The 23,344-nt window shown below is 42.6% G+C and overlaps 3 protein-coding genes across 3 annotated transcripts; 2 read left to right on the top strand and 1 right to left on the bottom strand.

Annotated features, from left to right (window-relative positions):
* Positions 1-624: 624 nt before the first annotated feature.
* zgc:153372 (uncharacterized protein LOC767695 homolog) lies at positions 625-4,598 on the bottom strand. Its single transcript, XM_050062617.1, has 10 exons — positions 4,441-4,598; positions 3,938-4,071; positions 2,561-2,711; positions 2,345-2,481; positions 2,185-2,254; positions 2,015-2,096; positions 1,778-1,909; positions 1,554-1,696; positions 1,215-1,337; positions 625-954 (listed from the first exon to the last, which is right to left on the bottom strand). Exons 1-10 carry the CDS (start codon positions 4,474-4,476, stop codon positions 877-879), a joined length of 1,086 nt encoding a protein of 361 aa, XP_049918574.1. The 5' UTR covers positions 4,477-4,598; the 3' UTR covers positions 625-876.
* Positions 4,599-6,191: 1,593 nt separating this feature from the next.
* On the top strand, positions 6,192-7,959 carry LOC126401200 (pre-mRNA-processing-splicing factor 8-like). The gene is made up of 4 exons (XM_050062319.1): positions 6,192-6,384; positions 7,150-7,270; positions 7,400-7,568; positions 7,797-7,959. The coding sequence occupies exons 2-4, from the start codon at positions 7,162-7,164 to the stop codon at positions 7,957-7,959; spliced, it is 441 nt and encodes a 146-aa protein (XP_049918276.1). The 5' UTR covers positions 6,192-6,384; positions 7,150-7,161.
* Positions 7,960-8,117: 158 nt separating this feature from the next.
* Positions 8,118-22,967, top strand: prpf8 (pre-mRNA processing factor 8). Its single transcript, XM_050062434.1, has 39 exons — positions 8,118-8,354; positions 8,460-8,672; positions 8,925-9,050; positions 9,253-9,358; positions 9,685-9,875; positions 9,992-10,111; positions 10,218-10,407; positions 10,692-10,811; positions 11,104-11,238; positions 11,377-11,506; positions 11,635-11,831; positions 12,332-12,538; positions 13,156-13,319; positions 13,436-13,562; positions 13,764-13,956; positions 14,086-14,273; positions 14,457-14,695; positions 14,937-15,083; positions 15,219-15,429; positions 15,616-15,732; positions 15,841-16,088; positions 16,192-16,371; positions 16,520-16,655; positions 16,880-17,049; positions 17,309-17,438; positions 17,569-17,715; positions 17,880-18,040; positions 18,233-18,424; positions 18,891-19,128; positions 19,266-19,394; positions 19,661-19,774; positions 19,900-20,073; positions 20,215-20,408; positions 20,559-20,798; positions 20,964-21,105; positions 21,271-21,411; positions 21,517-21,656; positions 21,805-22,007; positions 22,319-22,967. The coding sequence occupies exons 1-39, from the start codon at positions 8,140-8,142 to the stop codon at positions 22,471-22,473; spliced, it is 6,570 nt and encodes a 2,189-aa protein (XP_049918391.1). The 5' UTR covers positions 8,118-8,139; the 3' UTR covers positions 22,474-22,967.
* Positions 22,968-23,344: the final 377 nt, after the last annotated feature.

Genomic DNA, 23,344 nt, shown 5'->3' with positions numbered 1-23,344 from the left:
GCAGAAATAAGGTGAGCACACATTAGCTGGTGCTGGGCTAGTGGCCTGTCTGCTACTTGCCAAAAAGCAAAGGAGAAACAGATTTGTAACATGAAACTGCTTTATGTAGTGTTTTTACTGGTTTTACCATTTGTCTTGGAGAGGTAGAGACCTCTGCAGATAATTTGGCTCCTGGTAAAAACCTCCTGAACAATCAACACTAAAGAAATTCTAACAGGGAGACGTTTCAGCTGGTTGCAATCTACAGTCCTCACCACTAGATGTCACTAAATCCCCTAAATCTTGCACACTTCCTTTATTAAGTAATAAAAACAGTAGAGGAAACAATTTAGATCAGACTTAGAAGCTGTATCGCTTCATCTTTTTTCCTCACTTTCCTCTCAGGGCTTCTGTATTTTGTGCTGTTGTGAAAGGAGAGTGTATTTAACATTTTAGAAACAACCCCATAACTGACAGCAGAGCTCCGTAGTCTTTGCTTACTGACATCACCGGCTGCAGATACTTAAAATTATACCTGTTGGTACAAGTTCCTCTTTCATGTTGCACAATGACAGCAGAACACAGTAAGATCATTTACTGTCATTTTCACTCAGAACCTTTTTCTTAGTAGATTGAAACAAAGAATGGTTATTAGAAAAATTTTATTTTAGTATCTGGACACTTATTTATTATGATATTACTGCGACAGCATTATCCTGCTAAAAAACGTAACACCATGATATCTAAAATTAACAATATAACAAGAGGTAAGAGTCGACTAGCACATAAAATGATTAGTCTCAAGTTATGGACTTACTGTATAAAATCAACTAATCAAACTCAATCTCATTGCAGCTGTTCTACTCAGTCTTCAGAACAAGTTCCTCAGTTACATCTTTATTTGCTTGTTTTGGAGCACTGTCTCACTGAGGATCCCAGTTTGTCCGCCAGTAGAAATGGGTTGAGGTGGCAGTACTGAGGAACAAATAAAGAAAAATGCACGTTACTGTCACATGATACTGAAACAACTCTTCAGCACTGTCAAAGCTTTTACTGTGCAGTTGCTACAAAGAGTTATTCTTTCTGTAAAACTTGTAAAAGCACAAGGCAACATGTATTTAAATTGATTTTTGCATCAAAACGTTGGTCACATCATTCTCTTTCTGAATGCAATCAGTGTTATACAGTCTATGGTGTTAACCCTTCAAAATTAAAGCATTTTGGCCATCAGCTACCTGAGGTGTTGACTCTGAGCCGGACTCAGGTCGATCCAAAGTCTGGATTACGAAATCCGGAGAGAAGCGAGATGACTGGAGGATCGCTGCCATCTCTCCATTTACCTGCACTGCCACGTCTTTCTGCATGTAGCACAAAAGAAAACAATCTTAACAACATCATAATAGATCATATTTTAATATGCATATGCAGGATTCTTTTTCTTTAAAATTAAAAAGATATAACAAATATAGACCCACGTTTCCTGTTGTTAAAACAAGACGCCAAAGTTTAATGAATGCTCTTGTGTAAACATTGATAAATCAATAGATACTGGGCTGCTTGGACTTTTATTATACCTTTAAAGAGTGGGAGGAATCAAAGTCCAGCTGATCGGGGAAATTTGGCACAGTTCCTTTATAGGTCACCGTTGCCTCAGACACCACTGGACTTTTGGGCAGCTTAAAGAGTCTGTATGTGCCTGAAGCGTAGCTGACATCACCTGCAAAGTGAAGAACTGGCTCAGTTGTAGAATGAAAATGATCTTCACATGTCATTAAAGTCAGTATTGCATTTTTGTTACCTGCTTTTGCTTTGAGCTCACAGTTGTGGATCACGATGTGACTGGCTGCGACAAGGTGTGGAGTGCTGAAACCGATGCTGTGAGCCAATGAAATGAGATCCTGCCAAAACAGGGAGCCGCCCATTCCTTCACCTGTAGGTGAGAAAATAAAGGTCACAGCCAGAGGAGATTGTGAAGCAGTGGTGCAGGGATTCTGCTCTTCTATACTGATTTTAGATTGATGATGTAATGTTTTACCCCACAGGACTGCATCTCCTTTCATGTGATCAGGAATGACTTTGCTGGCGTACATGTCACTAAAGTACAGCTCACCTCCCTCCTGTGTAAAGTGAGAGTGTGATGAGAACCATGAACACCTTGCTGTGTACACAATTTTAATGCAGTTGGTAGAAATTCTTCAGACTAACCTTGAGGACGTTGTAAGCTTGCTGAAGCACTGCTTTTTTATCAGGACACAAACAGATGACACAGTTGGATCTGGATTTATATTAGAGGGAAAACAGTTTTGTTAATTAGCTAGTCAAAGCTGTCACAGACCATAGACTCATATCCATGCTTTCAACCTACAGCACAACATCCATTGAGTCACTCTGTACGCCAGCTTCACTGAGCTTCTCCATGTACCCCTGGACAAAAGTGACGTTGGGCTTCTCATAGCCAAACTTCTTCTGATGATACTCGATGTACTGACGAGACGCTGCGATCTACAGAAATGCAAGTTAGATCAGTAGAAAGCACAGAAGTCAGGTGTCAAACAGTGTGTGGAAATGCATGTGTAATCACCAGCGCCTCGGTCATATCGATCCCTGTCACGTGTCCGCTTGGCCCGACGAGTTTGCTGAAGGCATAACAGTCTCTGCCAGAGCCGCTGCCGAGGTCCAGGACTCTGCAGCCCTCGAGCTTCGCTGGGAAGGGAAGGCCACAGCCGAAGAATCTGGAGGAAAGGATTGTAAAGACAACAGTGTATGACCACATAGATGAGATAAGATAAGCATCAGGATTGGGAAGAAAGGTGATTTAAGTGACTTTGAACGTGGTATGGTTGTTGGTGCCAGACAGGCTGGTCTGAGTAATTCAGAAACTGCTGATCTACTGGGATTTTCACACACAACCATCTCTAGGGTTTACAGAGGCTGGTCCGAACAAGAGAAAATATCCAGTGAGCAGCAGTTCTCTGGGTGAAAATGCCTTGTTGATGCCAGAGGTCAGAGGAGAATGGCCAGACTGGTTCAAGATGATAGAAAGGCAACAGTAACTCAAATAACCACTGGTTACAACCAAGGTCTGCAGAAGACCATCTCTGAACCAACAACACATCCAACCTTGAAGCAGATGGGCTACAGCAGCAGAAGACCACACCAGGTGCCACTCCTGTCAGCTAACAACAGGAAACTGAGGCTACAGTTCACACAGGCTCACCAAAACTGGACAATAGAAGATTGGAAAAACGTTGCCTGGTCTGATGAGTCTGGATTTCTGCTGCCACATTCAGATGGTAGGGTCAGAATTTGGTGTAAACAACATGAAAGCATGGATCCATCCTGCCTTGTATCAACGGTTCAGGCTGCTGGTGGTGGTGTAATGGTGTGGGGGATATTTTCTTGGCACACTTTGGGCCCCTTAGTACCAACTGAGCATGGTTTAAACACCACAGCCTACCTGAGTATTGTTGCTGACCGTGTCCATCCCTTTATGACCACAGTGTACCCATCTTCTGATGGCTACTTCCAGCAGGATAACGCACCATGTCACAAAGCTCAAATCATCTCAAACTGGTTTCTTGAACATGACAATGAGTTCACTGTACTCCAATGGCCTCCACAGTCACCAGATCTCAATCCAATAGAGCACCTTTGGGATGTGGTGGAACGGGAGATTCACATCATGGATGTGCAGCCGTCAAATCTGCAGCAACTGTGTGATGCTATCATGTCAATATGGACCAAAATCTCTGAGGAATGTTTCCAGCACCTTGTTGAATCTATGCTATGAAGAATGAAGGTAGATAGTAGTAGGTAGTTCTGAGGGCAAAAGGGGTCCAACACGGCACTGGCAAGGTGTACCTAATAAAGTGGCCAGTGAGTGTAACTGTATACTTCCCTAGGCAGATGTATATGATGCAGTAGTAAAGGTGAGACCTACAGTAATTGCACTCAGTACCTTTTGGTGACCTCCGGGTGAACCAGGCTCAGTGCATCTGTCACACTCCTCGGCACTGAGCTGCAGGAGAAACTGCAGGAAGCAGCACTTGTTTGCAGATCAGCAGAGCACTCCAGCCGGCTGCCATAATAGTTCTGCACACATAACAGTCAACATATTGTCAACAACTGTTAACTGCATAGCTTTATGGGACTGTTAGGATGGTCACATGGAAACTAGTGCAACAAAAATCACATCCTCACTACCATCACCTACTGTTAACTTTATAGTTCCAAGAGTTGGCAGTGATTTCACACTACAAGGGTCATACATGATGAACAAGTATGGCCTTTCTTTATTCTGTACATTTGTTTTGATCAATATACTGAGGTTTTGATTGAGGAAACGTCAGTATTATAACTCCAGGAGACTGAACTGAGACTGTTATGCAATGTCAGAGCTGCAGGAGAAAGCCTGAACTCTGAACTAAAGACAAAACAACAGTCTGAAACAAACTGAAGTACCTTCACACTCTCCCGCACGTCCTCACAGGTCGCCATTAGATCCGACACTGGTTACAATCTTTGTTAAATCAAATCGCTGCGCAGTATGAATGACAAATAACATGTGGGTGGCTCAGACATGCCCCCCCTCTTTCTAATGATCAGCGCACTTTGCTCTTCCGGCCTGTTTAATTTTTCAGAATAAAAGCTTACAGCATAGAAACACATAGCCGACATTAAATGTATTTTAGGGACTGTTCTTTACTAGTCAGAGGAGAGGGTTGCTGAGGTGTGATTTCTCCATCATTTAATTTAATTTAATTTGTTTTAATTTAATCTAATAATCTTTTAATCCTCTCCCTGAGTGACTAGGGTAAATGCATGACCCTCCCTGCACCATAAATTAATTATTAGATTTTAACTTACAATTTTATGTTTGAAAATTTCAACTTAAAAGTTGAAGACATGTAATCCTGGAGTTGCCTGGAGTCGTTTTCTTTAAATATTGACGTGTAAAATGAATACAAAATACAATTATTTAAATTTATATGGCCCTCCCCTAAGCCAGAATAAAAAAACAGAAGTCCATCCCCAATGCTTAAAAAATATTTGATATGCCTCCGTCTTTTTTAATCACCCCTATTCCCCTCATAAGTAACAAACAATCCCTGATAAAAAAAACAGCTATTGCTATTTTATTTCAAATAAATTGGACTGTACAGTTCACCTTATGTAAGAAATGTGTAGGTCTATAGTTAAAGAACACAGTAAGCTTAAGTAGTTTAAGAAAAATCAAAGCAGACCTTCTAGGCAGTAAATACTATTAGTAGTAGGGCCTATTCACTTCCACAACTAGAATCTCTCATCTTGAAAGTATGTATTCCTTCAGATAGATGGCTGTAATATGTATTATGGGGTTTTCTTGTAGACCTACTGGTTGCATAAACTCTCAAAAACTCAAAATCAAGCTCATGGTGTGTCAAGATAGTCCATGGATTTTCAAGGTTTGCATTACTGAGTCAGTGGAGCAGAAAAACAAAATTTCATTGCACAGTTTCTGAGATATTTGCAATTTCAAAGCCCTTGCAGTCACATTAAAAAAAAAATCCAGGAATTTTAGGAATGATCTGAGGCTCTCATTTTTTAAAGGCTTTTAAATTACAGCAGGATTATTTTTCTTCAAATTTGATGTTTCAGTTTAACAAGGCTGGGGGGACTTAAAAAATTGGAAAGGAAAAAAAAATGCTCTAAATGTAGGCTATTTATTATTTAAGAGATGTGGTACACAACTGTATGATAAGTGGGCATTAATCTCTGAACATGTCTAGGTTACACCAGCACATGATCAACAAGCCTAAAATAGTGTTATGCTGTGGTAGAAAATTATTTAGTGCTTAAGTGAAGCCAGTAAACCCCCTAAAAGTGTGTGACACAAGAAATGAAAGATCTCAGCATGTTGGCTGAGAAAAAGGAATACAAAAACTGAATCAGAAAAGTAGGTTTTCACAAACAAGGGTTTTGCTTTGTTGTTTTGGTGCATAGACAAGAAAAATCAACTGAATAATGTAGGCTGCTATGCCATTGTGTTTGTAGTTGAAACCCTGCAGGCTTCACTCCAACGCTGCAGGGGGCAGTAGTGCGCCGGAAACTGAATCATCCGGGTACTTGCAAAATTGCGCTTGTCCAACGTTTGCGTATTTTTCGACGTAGAGCCCATTCTGTATAGCGGTAGGACGTAATTATATCCGGCGTATCTCTTGTCTGTGATTTCCACTGAACTGCGTCCATCGTGTGGCCGCCGTCGTTCTTGGTGCGTGATGCAGTTTTATGAAGACGAATCAACACAACAGTGAAACGAAAAAGGACTAAAAACTACTCCTAAAGAGAAATGTGGTGGTAGCTGATTGCATCTGAACACGGCTGTCTTCAACGTTAAGGAATTACACAGGGAGTGAAGGTAGCCAGGTGAGTGGTGTTGCATGAATTTACGGCTTTGTTACTTAGCATTCAGTCGTTAGCCGCTATGCTAGTTTTAGCAGTTGGCTAGCTTACCGCTTCATCCACGCTTGGCCTAATCAACAAATAGAGTTCCAACCTCGATTGACTGCTTTGCAGACTTTGTGTTAAGCGTGTTGTAAAGAATGTAATAATCGTATCTGTGCTGTGAAGGTCAGCGACTGGGTATTGAATTAAGTCTGCTGTTCTTTAAAGTTGTACATAACGTTACAGTTTGTGCCGCACGGGAAGCCATGTTAGCTAACTGCTAGCCAACGGCTGGAGCGGTAATGCTAGCATGTCTTAGACAAGAAAATGTGCATTGTAGTGCATTTTGAAAGTGCAAAGAAACTCTCAGCAGTTTTTCTTGATTCAACACCATTCATTTAAATGTAATTTCCAGCGATTTTCTCAAACTTTCCATGGTTTGGAAGAGTAACATTATGTGTGACACTGGCGTGTAAGAGAGCCATTCATAAATGTCCTGATGTAATGGAGAATTGTCCTTCAATCGAGCTTTTATGTTAGTAATATTTTATGTATATGTTTATGGTGACTTTGTGTGGTGTGGTGTTATACATTTGTGATTGTGCTGCAAGCCAGTCTACCAACGGGGTCAAATAAAAGTATCTTAACTACCTGTCTGTCTAATGTGAAGGTGATTATTTTGATTCTAATTAATTTATCTAGGGTCAGTGTTTATTGAAATGCTTTGTGTTGTGATTTTGTTTACAGTAGTGAGGCACCATGGCAGCTACCTTCCCCTACAGAGGGGTCCCTGCAGGGTTGCCACCAGGTGTCCCCCCTCCTGTGCCCGTCCCAGACTACATGTCTGAGGAAAAGCTGCAGGAGAAAGGTATGTTGGTTTTCATTCAATGTTGCACATTCATGGTGTTGGTGAAACTACACTGTTTTTATGAAGTGGAGTTCAACAACTGGATGTGATTAACTTTGTGGTTTTGTTAAATGTCCTCCAACTCTACAGCAAGAAAATGGCAGCAATTGCAGGCAAAGCGCTACTCAGAAAAGAGAAAGTTTGGCTTTGTGGATGCTCAGAAAGAAGACATGCCACCTGAGCATGTCCGCAAGATCATCAGGGACCATGGAGACATGACCAACAGAAAGTTTCGCCATGACAAGAGGGTGTACCTCGGGTAAAAATTCATCATACATTAATTATACCATAGTTAACGTGTCAATTTTAAATTTCCTAGCGGCTGAAAATCTTTAGACGTACTCTGGGTAGAATGCAGTGCACATGTAGGCTTTAAAGTGACTATCTTTGTGCACAATTTCTTGTTTTTTAAAAACATTTAAATCTTTGCTAATTGTTTAAGATCTGTCACATAGCTCACAGTGTTTCTCCTCTTTTTGTTAATCAGTGCCCTCAAGTACATGCCCCACGCTGTACTGAAGCTGCTGGAAAACATGCCCATGCCCTGGGAACAGATCAGAGACGTGCCCGTCCTCTACCACATCACTGGAGCTATTTCCTTTGTGAATGAAATTCCCTGGGTCATAGAGCCTGTCTACATTGCCCAGTGAGAGAGAGAGAGAGAGAGAGAGAGAGAGAGAGAGAGAGAGATTTTGGGTGATGACTTTATGTTATCATGTTTGTAGTACATGGTGCTTATATGTGTGAGAAAGAATATTAAGTGCATCCCACCATTTGTATTTCTAAAACAGTTTATAATTATCTTTATCCCTTATTCTCCTCTCAGCACTATGTGGATCATGATGCGACGTGAGAAGCGTGATCGTCGGCACTTCAAGCGGATGCGTTTTCCACCATTTGATGATGAGGAGCCGCCGCTGGACTACGCTGACAACATCCTTGATGTGGAGCCACTGGAGGCCATCCAGATGGAGCTTGACTCTGAGGAGGACTCTTCAGTTGCAGAGTGGTTCTATGAGCACCAACCCCTCAAAGACACTGCCAAGTAAGCCACCATTTCACTCCTTAAAGACAAACATTGTAAATTTTACATATTCATCTGATGTGTAGCTAGCAGAATCAAACAGTAATTTATTTGTACGATTTTCAGGTTTGTGAATGGCACCACCTACCGTCGCTGGCAGTTCACACTGCCCATGATGTCCACACTATACCGCCTGGCCAATCAGCTGCTCACCGACCTGGTGGATTTCAATTACTTCTACCTGTTTGACCTCAAGGCTTTCTTCACTTCCAAGGCTTTGAATATGGCTATTCCTGGGGGACCAAAGTTTGAGCCACTGGTCAGAGACATCAACCTCCAGTAAGGACTTCTCACCAGTAGTAAATAAAAGAACTACAGACTTTACACTGTCAATTTTACTAGATTGTGTAGGTCACTTGGAACTACCACCACTTTTTATGCTCATCAGTGTGAAAATGTTTGTTAGACCATGTCTCATCATACTTTCAGAATCTGCAATATTAATCCTGTTTTACCCCAAACAAAACATTAAGTAAGAATAGATGCGAGATGATTTGTGCCTCAGCTCATCCGTTTCTGTGTCTCCTGCAGGGACGAAGACTGGAATGAGTTCAATGATATCAACAAGATCATCATCCGGCAGCCTATCAGGACAGAGTACAAAATTGCCTTCCCCTACTTGTACAACAACTTGCCGCACCATGTCCACCTCACCTGGTAAGAAATTTACAAATGAGTTATTTCTTAAAGTTACAGTTAATTGAAAAGTGAATTGAATTAATTGAAGAACAAAAAATTCAGATATAACTTGTGTGAAATGCCCTTGAACATTTTTGCTCATCCCATTACTAAATTTGCTCCAATATATTTTACATTGGCTGTAAGAACTGAGCAGACACTCATGACTCTGCCTCTGCAGGTATCATACACCCAACGTGGTGTTTATCAAGACAGAGGATCCAGATCTCCCAGCATTCTACTTTGACCCACTGATCAACCCCATTTCACACAGACACTCTGTCAAGGTAAGTCTGAATGATTGTGGCTGATTCTCCATCTTTGGCAGCTGTGGAAAGATTAATCTAGTTTCCTCACCTCAAATTACATGCGGATCCTTAAATGAAATCCTCTTACAAAGGCGCACTTGCATTGGTCAGCTTGCCTGTGCGTAAGAACTGGAGGAAAATCAAAATGAATGGTGGTTTTTATTTATCACTAGCTGCAGTAGCAGTTGGGCCTCCATCATTCAGACACTGCTTCTTATTTAAAGTTCAGAGTTCAGATTGATTTGGGGTAAAATGGCAGCAGAAATGAGAACTCACTGCATAGTTTTTGTCGTAATTTCCTGCAGAGTCAGGAGCCTCTGCCTGATGACGATGAGGAATTTGAGCTTCCTGAGTATGTGGAGCCCTTCCTCAAGGAGACCCCACTCTACACAGACAACACAGCCAATGGCATCGCTCTGCTGTGGGCGCCGAGGCCCTTCAACCTCAGATCAGGCCGCACAAGGCGTGCCATTGATATCCCCCTGATCAAGAACTGGTGAGCATATTACTAACATTTCTGGAACCAGACTAAATGTGTCATAATTTACTTATTAAAAAAAGACGGATGATTTTTGAGAAAGTCTAAATGGCAGGTGTTAAATCGTTCTACAGGTATCGTGAGCACTGCCCTGCAGGACAGCCGGTGAAAGTGCGTGTGTCATACCAGAAACTGCTCAAGTACTATGTGCTGAATGCTCTCAAACACAGACCACCCAAGGCCCAGAAGAAGAGGTGAGCATCATCAGACACTTTATATTTTGATTTTCTGTTACGCTATATTTTTTTGCTTATGAGTGATTTTCTTTTTCTCTTACGATTTTCCATGTGTTTCTTTCAGGTATCTGTTCCGCTCCTTCAAGGCCACCAAGTTCTTTCAGTCCACCAAGCTGGACTGGGTGGAGGTTGGCCTGCAGGTTTGCCGACAGGGCTACAACATGCTCAATCTGCTCATCCACCGTAAGAACCTGAACTACCTGCATCTCGACTACAACTTCAACCTGAAGCCTGTCAAGACACTGACCACAAAGGTACAGTCTCCAGGGACGATCTGCCTGTTGTTGTTGAGATTGTATCGTGCCTAAATAAATAACAGGAATGTAGGTTAAATGTTGCTGTAAATGTAGAATTTTTTCGTCATTCTTTTGTTGGAAGCATTACGCACCAAAATACTTGAGATCAAAATCTCCAAATTTAGTTAAAATTGTAGATTACAGGCTGTTTTTAGTGTCAAGATGTCTTACTGTATTCTGCGCCAAGATCACAGTATTTCACCAGTGCTGACGTACAACTGTTTGTGTTTTTTGTCCCACAGGAAAGAAAGAAGTCCCGATTCGGTAACGCCTTTCACCTGTGCAGAGAGGTGCTGCGTCTCAGCAAGTTGGTGGTGGACAGCCACGTGCAGTACAGACTGGGAAATGTTGATGCCTTCCAGGTTAGTTCTCCACTTACCCCTGCATTCTCCCTTTTCCCCCTGGAAGCGTAAAAGCCAAGGGACATATGAGTTTCTGTTGCAGTTAAAGTACAAGGGTTAATCTGCAGGGCAAGGGTGCTAAGACATCTGAAACACTTGAAATGTACAACACAAGGATGTTCTTTTATGACATTAAATTGTGGTGTTGGTGTTAGTGGTTTGTGTGTTAGTGGGGGTGATGTTATAACATTAGTTGTAAATGGATTATTATTTCACACTCGGCTAATCTCAGAATTTCGCCTCTGTATTGTAGTTGGCTGATGGGCTGCAGTACATCTTCGCTCATGTGGGTCAGCTGACAGGCATGTACCGCTACAAGTACAAGCTGATGAGACAAATCCGTATGTGCAAAGATCTGAAGCATCTCATCTACTACCGGTTCAACACTGTAAGTACATACGTGTTTTATTGGGTTTTCCAAATGTTTGTGTATTGGAGAAAGCTTTTCCCACAAATGATACGAAATGCTCCTAGCTTTCCACCTGAAGTTTGAACTCATTGTGATTTTCTGTGTGATTTTTATCAGGGTCCTGTGGGCAAGGGTCCAGGTTGTGGCTTTTGGGCTCCCGGCTGGAGAGTGTGGCTGTTCTTCATGAGGGGGATCACTCCGCTGTTGGAGAGGTGGCTGGGGAATCTGCTGGCCAGGCAGTTTGAAGGTATGCATACACACTGTCCCATGTTTTTTGCGGTGGCCACTATTATTTCAGCAACAACCTCTATGATGCATCTGTAGCAACTAAGAAACCATTTAAGTAACATCATTTTTTTTTTATTATTCCAACAGGACGTCACTCCAAGGGCGTAGCCAAGACGGTGACCAAACAGCGTGTGGAGTCTCACTTTGACCTGGAGTTGCGTGCTGCTGTGATGCACGACATCTTGGACATGATGCCTGAGGGCATCAAACAGAACAAAGCCAGAACCATCCTGCAGCACCTCAGCGAGTCCTGGAGGTGCTGGAAGGCCAACATCCCCTGGAAGGTCAGTTCATTACAGAAATCGCTTTCACTGTGACTAAGTACATTAAGGGTGATGGAATGGTTTGTTATTGAAAGACAAAGATTAATCAGAGAATCTCTAAAGCCCTGCTCCATTTGAAATTAGGATTTGTTTGACTCTAGTGAGTCAAGTAAAATGTCAAGTGTCTGAAGTGCTGGAGTCAGTTTAAGTGCTTCAAGTGTAATGTTGCTCAGACTGCTTAAGCTTTCAGCACTTGAAGTTTTATTCTGGTCTGTTTTTGTTTGCCTTGCACTTGGTGATTCAGACAGTGTAAGCACTGCAGACAGCTTACCCTGAAGTCTCCGTATATGCATCAATTAGGGTTAGAAATTAATGTGTCTTCCTTATTTAAAGACCTAAACAGGGAACATTTCCTTTATAATACAAGTTAAACAAACCACATAATAGTGTTTGACACAGTTGTACCACTAAAAGCTGAGCAAGAATTAATGGACTATTGATAATTTCTTCCCTCATCACAGGTGCCAGGCCTGCCCACTCCCATTGAGAACATGATCCTGCGCTACGTGAAGGCTAAAGCTGACTGGTGGACCAACACTGCCCACTACAATCGTGAGAGAATCCGCCGTGGAGCCACTGTGGACAAGACAGTGTGCAAGAAGAACCTGGGGAGACTGACCCGTCTGTACCTGAAGGCTGAGCAGGAGAGGCAGCACAACTACCTGAAGGTAACACCCAGAGAAAGACAGCTCAAAAAGGAAATAAGCTATATTTGTGTTATATTTTTCATTATCAATATTTAGAAACTGGTGCATTGATGAGATATATTTCAGTGCTGGCCAATGATCTTAAAGACATTGCCCACATCTGTATTTACTTATAGATTAAGGGTGGCTTATTTACCTACTGCCTTTACCAGAAATATAATGAGCTCACAACAAATTAGAATTTAAGTTAATGAAATCCTCCTACAAAGGCGCACTTGCATTGGTCTGCTTGCCTGTGCGTAAGAACTGGAGGAACATTAAAATGAATGGTGTTTCTGTCATTTATCGCTGGCTGCAGCTGCAGTTGGCTCCTCACCATTCAGATATTGCTTCTTATCAATTAAACTATAATTATACTGTCTTAACACTACATTTTTCTTTACATTAAGCTTTTCTAATTGCCTTTTATTTGTATTAGCTATTAAATACGTGGACACTTAATCCCAGATGCTAACAGTGATACAAAAAAAATTAACAAGTAAAAAAACAAAATTTACAGTAAAAAGTTGACATTAGATCAGAGTAAATTAACCCTGTTTTGCCATATGTTTAATGAAGTGTGTATGTTCTGCTGACAGGATGGCCCCTACATCACAGCTGAAGAGGCCGTGGCCATTTACACCACCACTGTTCACTGGCTGGAGAGTCGGCGGTTCTCGCCCATCCCCTTCCCTCCACTGTCCTACAAACACGACACCAAGCTGCTGATCTTGGCCTTGGAGAGGCTCAAGGAGGCGTACAGGTAAACACAGTGCCAACAGGAACAACTTTATCAGTAAATGTTTATTCACATCAGGCAACACAGCCTGCCAGAATATTGTTCCCTCCATAATAAGTTTGTGTCTCTGTGTCTTCTAGTGTGAAGTCTCGTCTGAACCAGAGTCAGAGGGAGGAGCTGGGGCTGATTGAGCAGGCGTACGACAATCCTCACGAGGCCTTGTCCAGGATCAAACGTCACCTGCTCACCCAGAGAGCCTTCAAAGAGGTCAGGACCAAGATACTTTTATTTATCAGTGAAGTTTCCACTGTCAGACATGGAATTTTAAGGGCAAAGCACTGGTTGAAAATATGGGGTTGATTAAAACACTACAATATATACTATAAGGTATAGGGGAAAATATTACACTGAAATTATTATCCATGGTTGGGACCCTCTTGCTTTAACAAAGTATTTCTTCTTTTGCAGGTTGGTATCGAGTTCATGGACTTGTACAGTCACCTGGTGCCCGTGTATGATGTCGAGCCCCTGGAGAAGATCACCGACGCCTACCTTGACCAGTACCTGTGGTACGAGGCGGACAAGAGACGTCTCTTCCCACCATGGATCAAACCTGCTGACACTGAACCACCACCACTGCTGGTCTACAAGTGGTGCCAAGGTCAGAACCAATAATAGCTTTCAATAAGAGGAATGACTGTAGGAAGGCTGATCATCTTATGCATTTAGGTGGAATTAATATTATGCATCCCATCTGAAACTCAAACATCATCTTATTAATTCTCCTCAGGCATCAACAACCTACAGGACGTGTGGGAGACTGCTGAGGGCGAGTGCAACGTGATGCTGGAGTCCCGCTATGAGAAGATGTATGAGAAGATCGATCTGACCCTGCTCAACAGGCTGCTGCGTCTCATCGTTGACCACAACATCGCTGATTACATGACGGCCAAAAACAACGTGGTCATCAACTACAAGGTAAACACACTCTTCATTTTATATGTGATTTCATTCCTTATTTATCTTTATAGATAACTACTCAGGCCTCATGTATGTAATATCTCGCTCAGCGTATAGACGTACTTGTGTTACTGTTTCAGAACTTAAGTTTTTACTGGTATTTGATCTATATGTTAACCTCTTTGTCTTTTGTCCATCTAGGATATGAACCACACCAACTCCTACGGCATCATCAGGGGGCTCCAGTTTGCCTCTTTCATTGTACAGTACTACGGCCTGGTGATGGACCTGCTGGTGCTGGGTCTGCACCGTGCCAGTGAGATGGCCGGCCCACCTCAGATGCCCAACGATTTCCTCAGTTTCCAGGACACACCCACAGAGAGCGCCCACCCAATCAGACTGTACTGCCGCTACATCGACCGCATCCACATCTTCTTCAGGTGGGACTGACTCACCAAAATGATCAAGACATTTTAACATTTGGCTTTAGGAAATATTTCTCTTTGGTAACACAAGCTGTGAAGGGCAGAATGAGGTTCACAAATGGTCTTACTTTTTTTAAAATGACTAAATCTTGGTTACAGTTTGGTTTCTGTCTTTGCTGCCAAACAGAACAGATTTGTTAACAGCAGTGAAAAAGGGGATTTTTTGATTTATGTGGCTTTCTCATTCGCCCACCAGGTTCTCTGCTGACGAGGCCAGGGATCTGATTCAGAGGTATCTGACAGAGCATCCAGACCCCAACAACGAGAACATAGTGGGTTACAACAACAAGAAGTGCTGGCCCCGCGATGCCCGCATGAGACTGATGAAGCACGATGTCAACCTGTGAGTTCACTCAAGATTGTGACTTTTGAACTAGTATTTTATTGTATTATAAAATCTCATTCTATCCTAAACATTATAGTCTTTTTTTTATACCAGATGTGGTAACGTAACTTTTCTAATCTTATATTTCTCCAGTGGACGTGCTGTGTTTTGGGACATCAAGAACCGCCTGCCCAGATCTGTGACCACTGTCCAGTGGGAGAACAGCTTTGTTTCTGTCTACAGCAAAGACAACCCCAACCTGCTCTTCAACATGTGTGGCTTTGAGTGCCGCATCTTGCCAAAGTGCCGCACCAGCTATGAGGAGTTTACTCATAAGGATGGTGTGTGGAACCTGCAGAACGAGGTGAGGAACTGATGCCCAAAGTAAGCGTCTGTAATGTTAATAACCTTCCTTTCACAGTAAAAGACAGCTAATGTTGTATATGTCTCATTACAGTACTGACACTTGCATCTTATTAGGGCATATTTATTCAAATGGTCATGATCATATACCTGTTTTTAAGTTCTCACATTGTATTTGCATGTGTAGGTAACCAAAGAGAGGACAGCGCAGTGTTTCTTGCGTGTGGATGATGAATCAATGCAGCGCTTCCACAACAGAGTGCGTCAGATCCTGATGGCCTCTGGATCCACCACATTCACCAAGGTCAGCAGACAACCATAGCCCCAAAAAACAGAGCGCGTAGCATTTAATGTTAAAAAATGGAAAGTAAAAGTGTCAGAATATTTCAATGTGTCCCCTCTTTACGTCTAGATTGTGAACAAATGGAACACGGCTCTGATCGGTCTGATGACGTACTTCCGTGAGGCTGTGGTCAACACCCAGGAGCTCCTGGACCTGCTGGTGAAGTGTGAGAACAAGATCCAGACACGTATCAAGATTGGCCTGAACTCCAAAATGCCTAGCCGCTTCCCTCCTGTCGTCTTCTACACACCCAAAGAGCTGGGTGGCCTTGGCATGCTGTCCATGGGCCATGTGCTTATTCCACAGTCAGACCTGCGGTAAGTCAGTATGCAGGCTGCTGTTATCATAATCTCTTGTCAGTAAATTGTCTTGTAAATTCATTTAGCAAATTTGGCTTTAATTTTTCTCCCTCTCCACCAGGTGGTCCAAGCAGACAGATGTGGGTATCACCCACTTCAGGTCTGGAATGAGCCACGAAGAAGACCAGCTGATTCCTAACCTGTATCGTTACATCCAGCCATGGGAGAGTGAGTTCATTGACTCCCAGAGGGTCTGGGCTGAGTACGCCCTCAAAAGACAGGAGGCCATCGCCCAGAACAGGTATTGCCTCAATCACATCAGTTTGTCAATGATAACCTTTGTTGGAGATACAGGATCTGCTTTTCTATGCTAGGCTTACAGTGTTTATTTTAACAAATGTGAACGAAAACTAGACAAGGCAAATAGCAACGTGTTTCCTTTGTTTCAGGCGTCTGACCCTTGAAGATTTGGAGGACTCATGGGACAGAGGAATCCCTCGTATCAACACACTTTTCCAGAAGGACAGACACACACTGGCCTACGACAAAGGCTGGAGAGTCAGGACAGATTTCAAACAGTACCAGGTATGATGAAGACACTACTGATATGTTGAAGAGCAAACTTTTTTTGGGATGAAATCATGTGTATACTTTTTATGTACCAGTGATCAGTTGTTTGGAGTCTAATTCTAACATTTACTACCAGAAAACTTCACAATTTGCATATTAACATGCATAATTGTGTGTATCCATATACTCAAAATCTATTGCATAATATCTATTGATGTCTCTGTCTTGACTGTGTGCAGGTGCTGAAGCAGAATCCGTTCTGGTGGACCCATCAGAGGCACGATGGCAAACTGTGGAACCTGAACAACTACCGCACAGATATGATCCAGGCTCTGGGCGGTGTGGAGGGCATCCTGGAGCACACGCTCTTCAAAGGCACTTACTTCCCCACCTGGGAGGGTCTCTTCTGGTGAGAGCACTCTGATACTAAGAGCACTTATAGTGCAAGAATATAAAAGGTTTAATCATTTTAGGGCTCAAGAAGAAAATGTACTTCAGTCAACAAAACAATATGCACAACCAAAATACATTTACACTTGTTGTGCTTTGTAAGTGTGTTTTCTATTTCCCATCACCAAATGTTAACATCCTTGGAACTGATTGAAGTTGTAGATTTGTTTTATTCCTGCATTTACAAAGCATCAATTGTCTTAATTTCTGGGTTGTAGGGAAAAGGCCAGTGGCTTTGAGGAGTCCATGAAATGGAAGAAGCTGACCAATGCCCAGAGATCTGGTCTGAACCAAATCCCCAACCGTCGCTTCACCCTTTGGTGGTCACCCACCATCAACAGAGCCAACGTTAGTACAACGAATATTTGTAAATGTATCTCTTTCTGAATCAATTCATTTTTTATGTTCCTGTGTCTTAAATGAAGAATGAAGGTTTAAAAAGGTCTAACTTGGCCTACATTTTCTCTCCTCTCATTAGGTGTACGTGGGTTTCCAGGTGCAACTTGACCTCACAGGAATCTTCATGCACGGCAAGATCCCCACTCTGAAGATCTCCCTCATTCAGATCTTCAGGGCTCACTTGTGGCAGAAGATTCATGAGAGCATCGTCATGGATCTCTGTCAGGTTGGTTTTATTTTTTTGTAACCTCATTATTGATGAGCTTTTCACTCAGCAGAATGGCAAAAAGATAGCAAACGGAAGTCTGTTACTAAAATAGCTCTATACCTGCTCTATTATTGATTGTTCCTCCCATAATAATAATAATTATTTTCTGTTTTTGTCTTCAGGTGTTTGATCAGGAACTGGATGCGCTTGAGATTGAGACAGTGCAGAAGGAGACCATCCACCCTAGGAAGTCGTACAAGATGAACTCATCCTGTGCAGACATCCTCCTCTTTGCATCATACAAGTGGAACGTCTCTCGACCATCTCTGCTTGCTGACTCCAAGTATGACTTTTGAAGTTATATTTACACAACTCAACATACTTTCACTTTCAGATGAAATCTCACTGAATATGTTCAAGTTACATGAGGTGCTCTGAAGTCTTAATAGGTTTTGCGAGCTCTGTCTTGATGACAGCATTTTAAAGCTCCTTTATTTAGTCTTCTGTTAGTTAAAATGTGCCTTTCTTCTTACAGGGACGTGATGGACAGCACCACCACACAGAAATACTGGATCGACATCCAACTGCGCTGGGGTGACTACGACTCGCATGACATCGAGCGTTACGCCAGGGCCAAGTTCCTGGACTACACCACTGACAACATGAGTATCTACCCCTCCCCTACAGGGGTGCTCATTGCTATTGATCTGGCTTACAACCTCCACAGGTGAGCAGTGTTGCCAGCATGGATACATGATCAGTATGATGGCAGATATTAACTGATGTAGGTAAAAGAGAAACATTAACATATGGTGCCACATTGGCTACAGGTAACCAAGTGGCAATACTTGGTGGCTGAAGAGGACAAAGCCGTGAGTTAAAGTGAGCCCCAGTTTGTTACAGGTGTATAAAAATAGACCAGAACATTGTGCAGCAATTGATTCACAGCATTGCCTGGATTTTGGCACCCACTTGTTCATGTCAACAAATATGTTCTGCAGTGGCCTTTGAAGTCCTCACACTACCTTCCTAACTTGTTTGACAGAAAGTAACTGTAGTACATTCGATAGCAAGTCAGTTCAGATGGTTGTTTGGTAGATGTAGTGATTTTCTCTATCAACAGAGGAAAGGATGATGAAAAATAACAATCTTAAGTTAGTATTTAAATTGATCTGTCTTTATCTCCTCCTCAGTGCCTATGGTAACTGGTTCCCTGGAAGCAAGCCTCTGATCCAGCAGGCCATGGCCAAAATCATGAAGGCCAACCCTGCCCTGTATGTGCTCAGGGAGCGCATCCGCAAAGGTCTGCAGCTGTATTCTTCCGAGCCCACTGAGCCGTACCTGTCCTCACAGAACTATGGTGAACTCTTCTCCAACCAGATCATCTGGTTTGTGGATGACACCAACGTGTACCGAGTCACCATCCACAAGGTGAGACTCACTGTTGTCATGCAGTAATGATGCACGGTTTGTTGTCAATAAAGTGTCTGAATATACTGCTTATGCATAGAGATATATTAGGATTATCCTTTAGTTTAGTCACATGTATTCTCCGTTTATCTCAACAGACCTTTGAGGGTAACTTGACCACGAAGCCCATCAATGGAGCTATTTTCATCTTCAACCCCAGGACGGGTCAGCTCTTTCTGAAGATCATTCACACGTCTGTGTGGGCCGGACAGAAACGTCTTGGACAGGTACGGCCCTGCTCCACCACTCCTCACTTCTGTTATCATCAGCTCTGCTTTTTGTATTGATTTATTCTGATTTGTATTGTGTTTATTTATTTTATTTATATTTTATTTATTTTATTCTTATTTGTTGTTCAAACTCTCTTAATAATGTTAATTTTAAATTATTTGTTCCGGAAAAAGGCCTTCTTCTATCATTGCAAATGTATATTTGGTTTGTTTTGTTCATTCCTTCCTGCACGACTAACTTTATTCCTGCCTTGTCTCTGTAGCTGGCCAAATGGAAGACAGCTGAAGAAGTGGCTGCCCTGATTCGCTCCCTCCCTGTGGAGGAGCAGCCGAAACAGATCATTGTAACCAGGAAGGGCATGTTGGATCCTCTGGAGGTGAGACTCTTTTGTGTTAAGAACTGCCTTAACAAACCTTGATGGATCATCTCTGTGTAATTCCTGAAAGTTGGGTACATACTCGAATGCTTTTCAGATCTGATGCCGATGTTCTCTCTGTGCAGGTCCACTTGCTCGACTTCCCCAACATCGTGATCAAAGGTTCTGAGTTGCAGCTGCCCTTCCAGGCCTGTCTGAAGGTGGAGAAGTTTGGAGACCTGATCCTGAAGGCTACAGAGCCTCAGATGGTGCTGTTCAACCTCTACGACGACTGGCTCAAGACCATCTCGTCTTACACAGTGAGTTTCACACCATCCCACAGGAGCCCTAAGACCAGGATAAAATGTTTCAAATGTTTTTATAGTGCCTTTAATTTTGGTGACATCAACTTATTCCCTTGTGTAAATAGTTTGTGTTTGGTGGTTTGCCCCAATCTCTAGGCCTTCTCCCGACTCATCCTGATCCTCAGAGCGCTCCACGTCAACAACGACCGCGCCAAAGTGATCCTGAAACCTGACAAAACAACTATCACCGAGCCCCATCACATCTGGCCCACGCTCACTGATGAGGAGTGGATCAAGGTGGAAGTGCAACTCAAAGATCTCATTCTGGCAGATTATGGCAAAAAGAACAAGTGAGTATTAATTCATGGACTGAATATTTGCCTAAAATGAATGTAATATGTTCCTCAGATAGATGTTTGATACGAATTTATTGTAACTTAATAGAACAGAATAAAGCCAGACTTGTATTTAGTAGCCAATGCTTCTTTGTCTTCATCCAGCGTGAACGTGGCCTCACTGACCCAGTCTGAGATCCGTGACATTATCCTGGGTATGGAGATCTCAGCTCCGTCACAGCAGCGACAGCAGATTGCCGAGATTGAGAAGCAGACCAAGGAGCAGTCACAGCTCACGGCCACGCAAACCCGAACCGTCAACAAGCACGGTGACGAGATCATCACCTCCACCACCTCCAACTACGAGACCCAGACCTTCTCCTCAAAGACTGAATGGAGAGTCAGGTAAGCAGATAGCTTGTTTTGATTTTAGACTTTATTTTGGGGCATGTCCTCACTCAGGACTCAGTTTATGAGCCATAAAGAACAATAACCTCCGTAGCTTGTTGTAAATGGGTAACAAGGCAGTCATAATGTTTGGCTGTAATGTTTTTGTTCCTCCTCTGTCAGGGCCATATCTGCTGCCAATCTCCACCTCCGAACCAACCACATCTACGTGTCATCTGATGACATCAAGGAGACAGGCTACACCTACATCCTGCCCAAGAACGTCCTCAAGAAGTTTATCTGCATCTCAGATCTGCGAGCACAGGTATGTGGGGCATACCTACTGACACAGTTTAGAAACAAACTATTTCCTTCAATTATATTCAGGCAAACCTTGACATCTCTGCCTGAGGGTCCCTAAATAACGTTTGTGCAAAGTAGAGAAACAACCTTAGCCTGTAGATACTGATGGTGCACTGTGTTGTTCCAGATTGCTGGCTACCTGTATGGCACCAGTCCACCAGACAACCCCCAGGTGAAGGAGATCCGTTGTATTGTCATGGTGCCACAGTGGGGAACACACCAGACTGTCCACCTGCCCAACCAGCTGCCTGGTCATGAATACCTTAAAGTAAGGCACATCTGCAGTTAGAGAGAACATTCCTAGCATTTCGTGATGGATGCTCGCTGCTTTGCAACAGTATTAAAGTGCATTTCCTTCCTTTCCCCTCAACAGGAAATGGAGCCCCTCGGCTGGATCCATACTCAGCCTAATGAGTCGCCTCAGCTGTCCCCACAGGACGTCACCACCCATGCCAAGGTCATGGCTGACAACCCGTCTTGGGACGGAGAGAAGACCATCATCATCACTTGCAGGTAGGTTTAATAACAACCCAATAGTTTTTGTGTACTTACTTTGTCCTGGAGCCAAAACATTTGCTTACTTACTGATATGAGCCCAGTCATCATTATGTCAATGGACTGTAAGTTGAATGGTAATAAAATGCATTTTACCTGTTTTCAGCTTCACCCCCGGCTCGTGCACGCTCACAGCCTACAAGCTGACACCCAGTGGATATGAGTGGGGTCGGCAGAACACAGACAAGGGCAACAACCCTAAAGGCTACCTGCCGTCCCACTATGAAAGAGTGCAGATGCTGCTGTCCGATCGCTTCCTCGGCTTCTTCATGGTGCCGGGCCAAGTGTCCTGGAACTACAACTTCATGGGTCAGTAGCCATTTTATCAGATTAGCTAAATGTTTCTACTTAAAAACAGAGTTTGAATCTGTCATATCCTCAATTCTTCTGTTTTTATTTGTGACAGAGGCTGTACATTGATATTTCTGATTCGTCCCTGTGTCAGTTTCATTGATTTTATGGTGCATTTGTGCTTCACAGCTCAAAATCCATAGCTATCCATAGCTTTTCCTTTTTCCTCTACTAATGCATGCTATGTTGTTATTTACATGTTATTTAAACAATGGCTTATAAAGACAGACATGTTCCTGTAATCATTTTGGTTACTTGTCTTGCTCCAGGTGTGCGCCACGACCCCAACATGAAGTACGACCTGCAGCTGGCAAACCCCAAGGAGTTCTACCACGAAGTCCACCGGCCCTCGCACTTCCTAAATTTTGCCTCACTGCAGGAGGGTGAGATCTATAACGCAGACCGTGAGGACATGTACGCCTGAGAGCAGACGTCCTGCTCTGTGAACACATTTTGTAGATAACTATGTGGAATCAGTCCTGAACAGATCTTGTAATATTGAACACATGTAACTGTGATGTTTGAAATTTGTTATGTGAAGGCTTTAGGACCTTTTTTAGAAACCTGTTAATTTCTTTTTTTGGATATTTTCTACAAGTGTTTTGTTTTGTTCCCCATTCTCTTACCTCCATGAGTACAGTAAAGCTTCTTCAAGAAGATGCAGTCTTTGATTTTTGTGGCTTGTGATACATAAAAGCGTATGTGCATTTGTGTGTAGTTTTCAGTACACAAAACTTCTGGTAACATTTGATAATGAACATTGTTTGAAAAGGGTACAGACTCATTTCCCCTTAGCTCTTTGAGAAATGAAATTGAAAGTTGTATTTTCATGCCAGTCATGCCCCGTTGCGATGTCGTTGCTGTACATCCTGTGACATTGTAGCTTGGGTTTAAATAAAGATCACCATTTTTTATAAACATTTGTCGTGTTATAGTGTAGTGTGTTGTCACTCTGATTGCCTGATAAAACCGTGTGTAGCCACAAGAGAAGTAGTGATGTTAATTTAGACTGCAGGGGAAGTTTTTGGCTTGCTTCCCTCTTTGCAGAAATCAGACATCAACACTGCCTGTAGTGAAGCACTCAGCTTGGTTTTGTTTCAGTGAAGTGCTCAAGCACACGTCAGCAATTTTGGCATTAAGATCTGGTAAACAGTGTCTGATATTAAAGGATATTCTCTTTGCTGCTTTAAAGTCTGATACACTGAAGTTATAACGTACTTTTATGCCTTCATAAGTTTTAATTTTAGTTACGCGATTGACATGTATTGGACAGTTATAGGTCAGCATTTCTGATT

The sequence above is a fragment of the Epinephelus moara genome, chromosome 2 (assembly GCF_006386435.1).
Source record: "Epinephelus moara isolate mb chromosome 2, YSFRI_EMoa_1.0, whole genome shotgun sequence".
NCBI classification, from domain to species: Eukaryota; Metazoa; Chordata; class Actinopteri; order Perciformes; family Serranidae; genus Epinephelus; species Epinephelus moara.
This window is presented reverse-complemented; position numbering and strand designations above follow the sequence as displayed.

Coding starts and splice junctions, on each gene's coding strand:
- zgc:153372 (XM_050062617.1), bottom strand. CDS start 4,476: ATGGCGACCTGTGAGGACGTGCGGGAGAGTGTGAAG. Junction 2,712..3,937: donor CACCCGGAGGTCACCAAAAG/GTACTGAGTGCA, acceptor CCTTTCCTCCAG/ATTCTTCGGCTGTGGCCTTC. Junction 2,255..2,344: donor GACTCAATGGATGTTGTGCT/GTAGGTTGAAAG, acceptor ATATAAATCCAG/ATCCAACTGTGTCATCTGTT.
- LOC126401200 (XM_050062319.1), top strand. CDS start 7,162: ATGGCAGCTACCTTCCCCTACAGAGGGGTCCCTGCAGGGTTGCCACCA. Junction 7,271..7,399: donor GGAAAAGCTGCAGGAGAAAG/GTATGTTGGTTT, acceptor CCAACTCTACAG/CAAGAAAATGGCAGCAATTG. Junction 7,569..7,796: donor GACAAGAGGGTGTACCTCGG/GTAAAAATTCAT, acceptor TTTGTTAATCAG/TGCCCTCAAGTACATGCCCC.
- prpf8 (XM_050062434.1), top strand. CDS start 8,140: ATGTGGATCATGATGCGACGTGAGAAGCGTGATCGTCGGCACTTCAAG. Junction 15,733..15,840: donor GATCCACCACATTCACCAAG/GTCAGCAGACAA, acceptor CTTTACGTCTAG/ATTGTGAACAAATGGAACAC. Junction 20,074..20,214: donor AGACCATCTCGTCTTACACA/GTGAGTTTCACA, acceptor CCCAATCTCTAG/GCCTTCTCCCGACTCATCCT.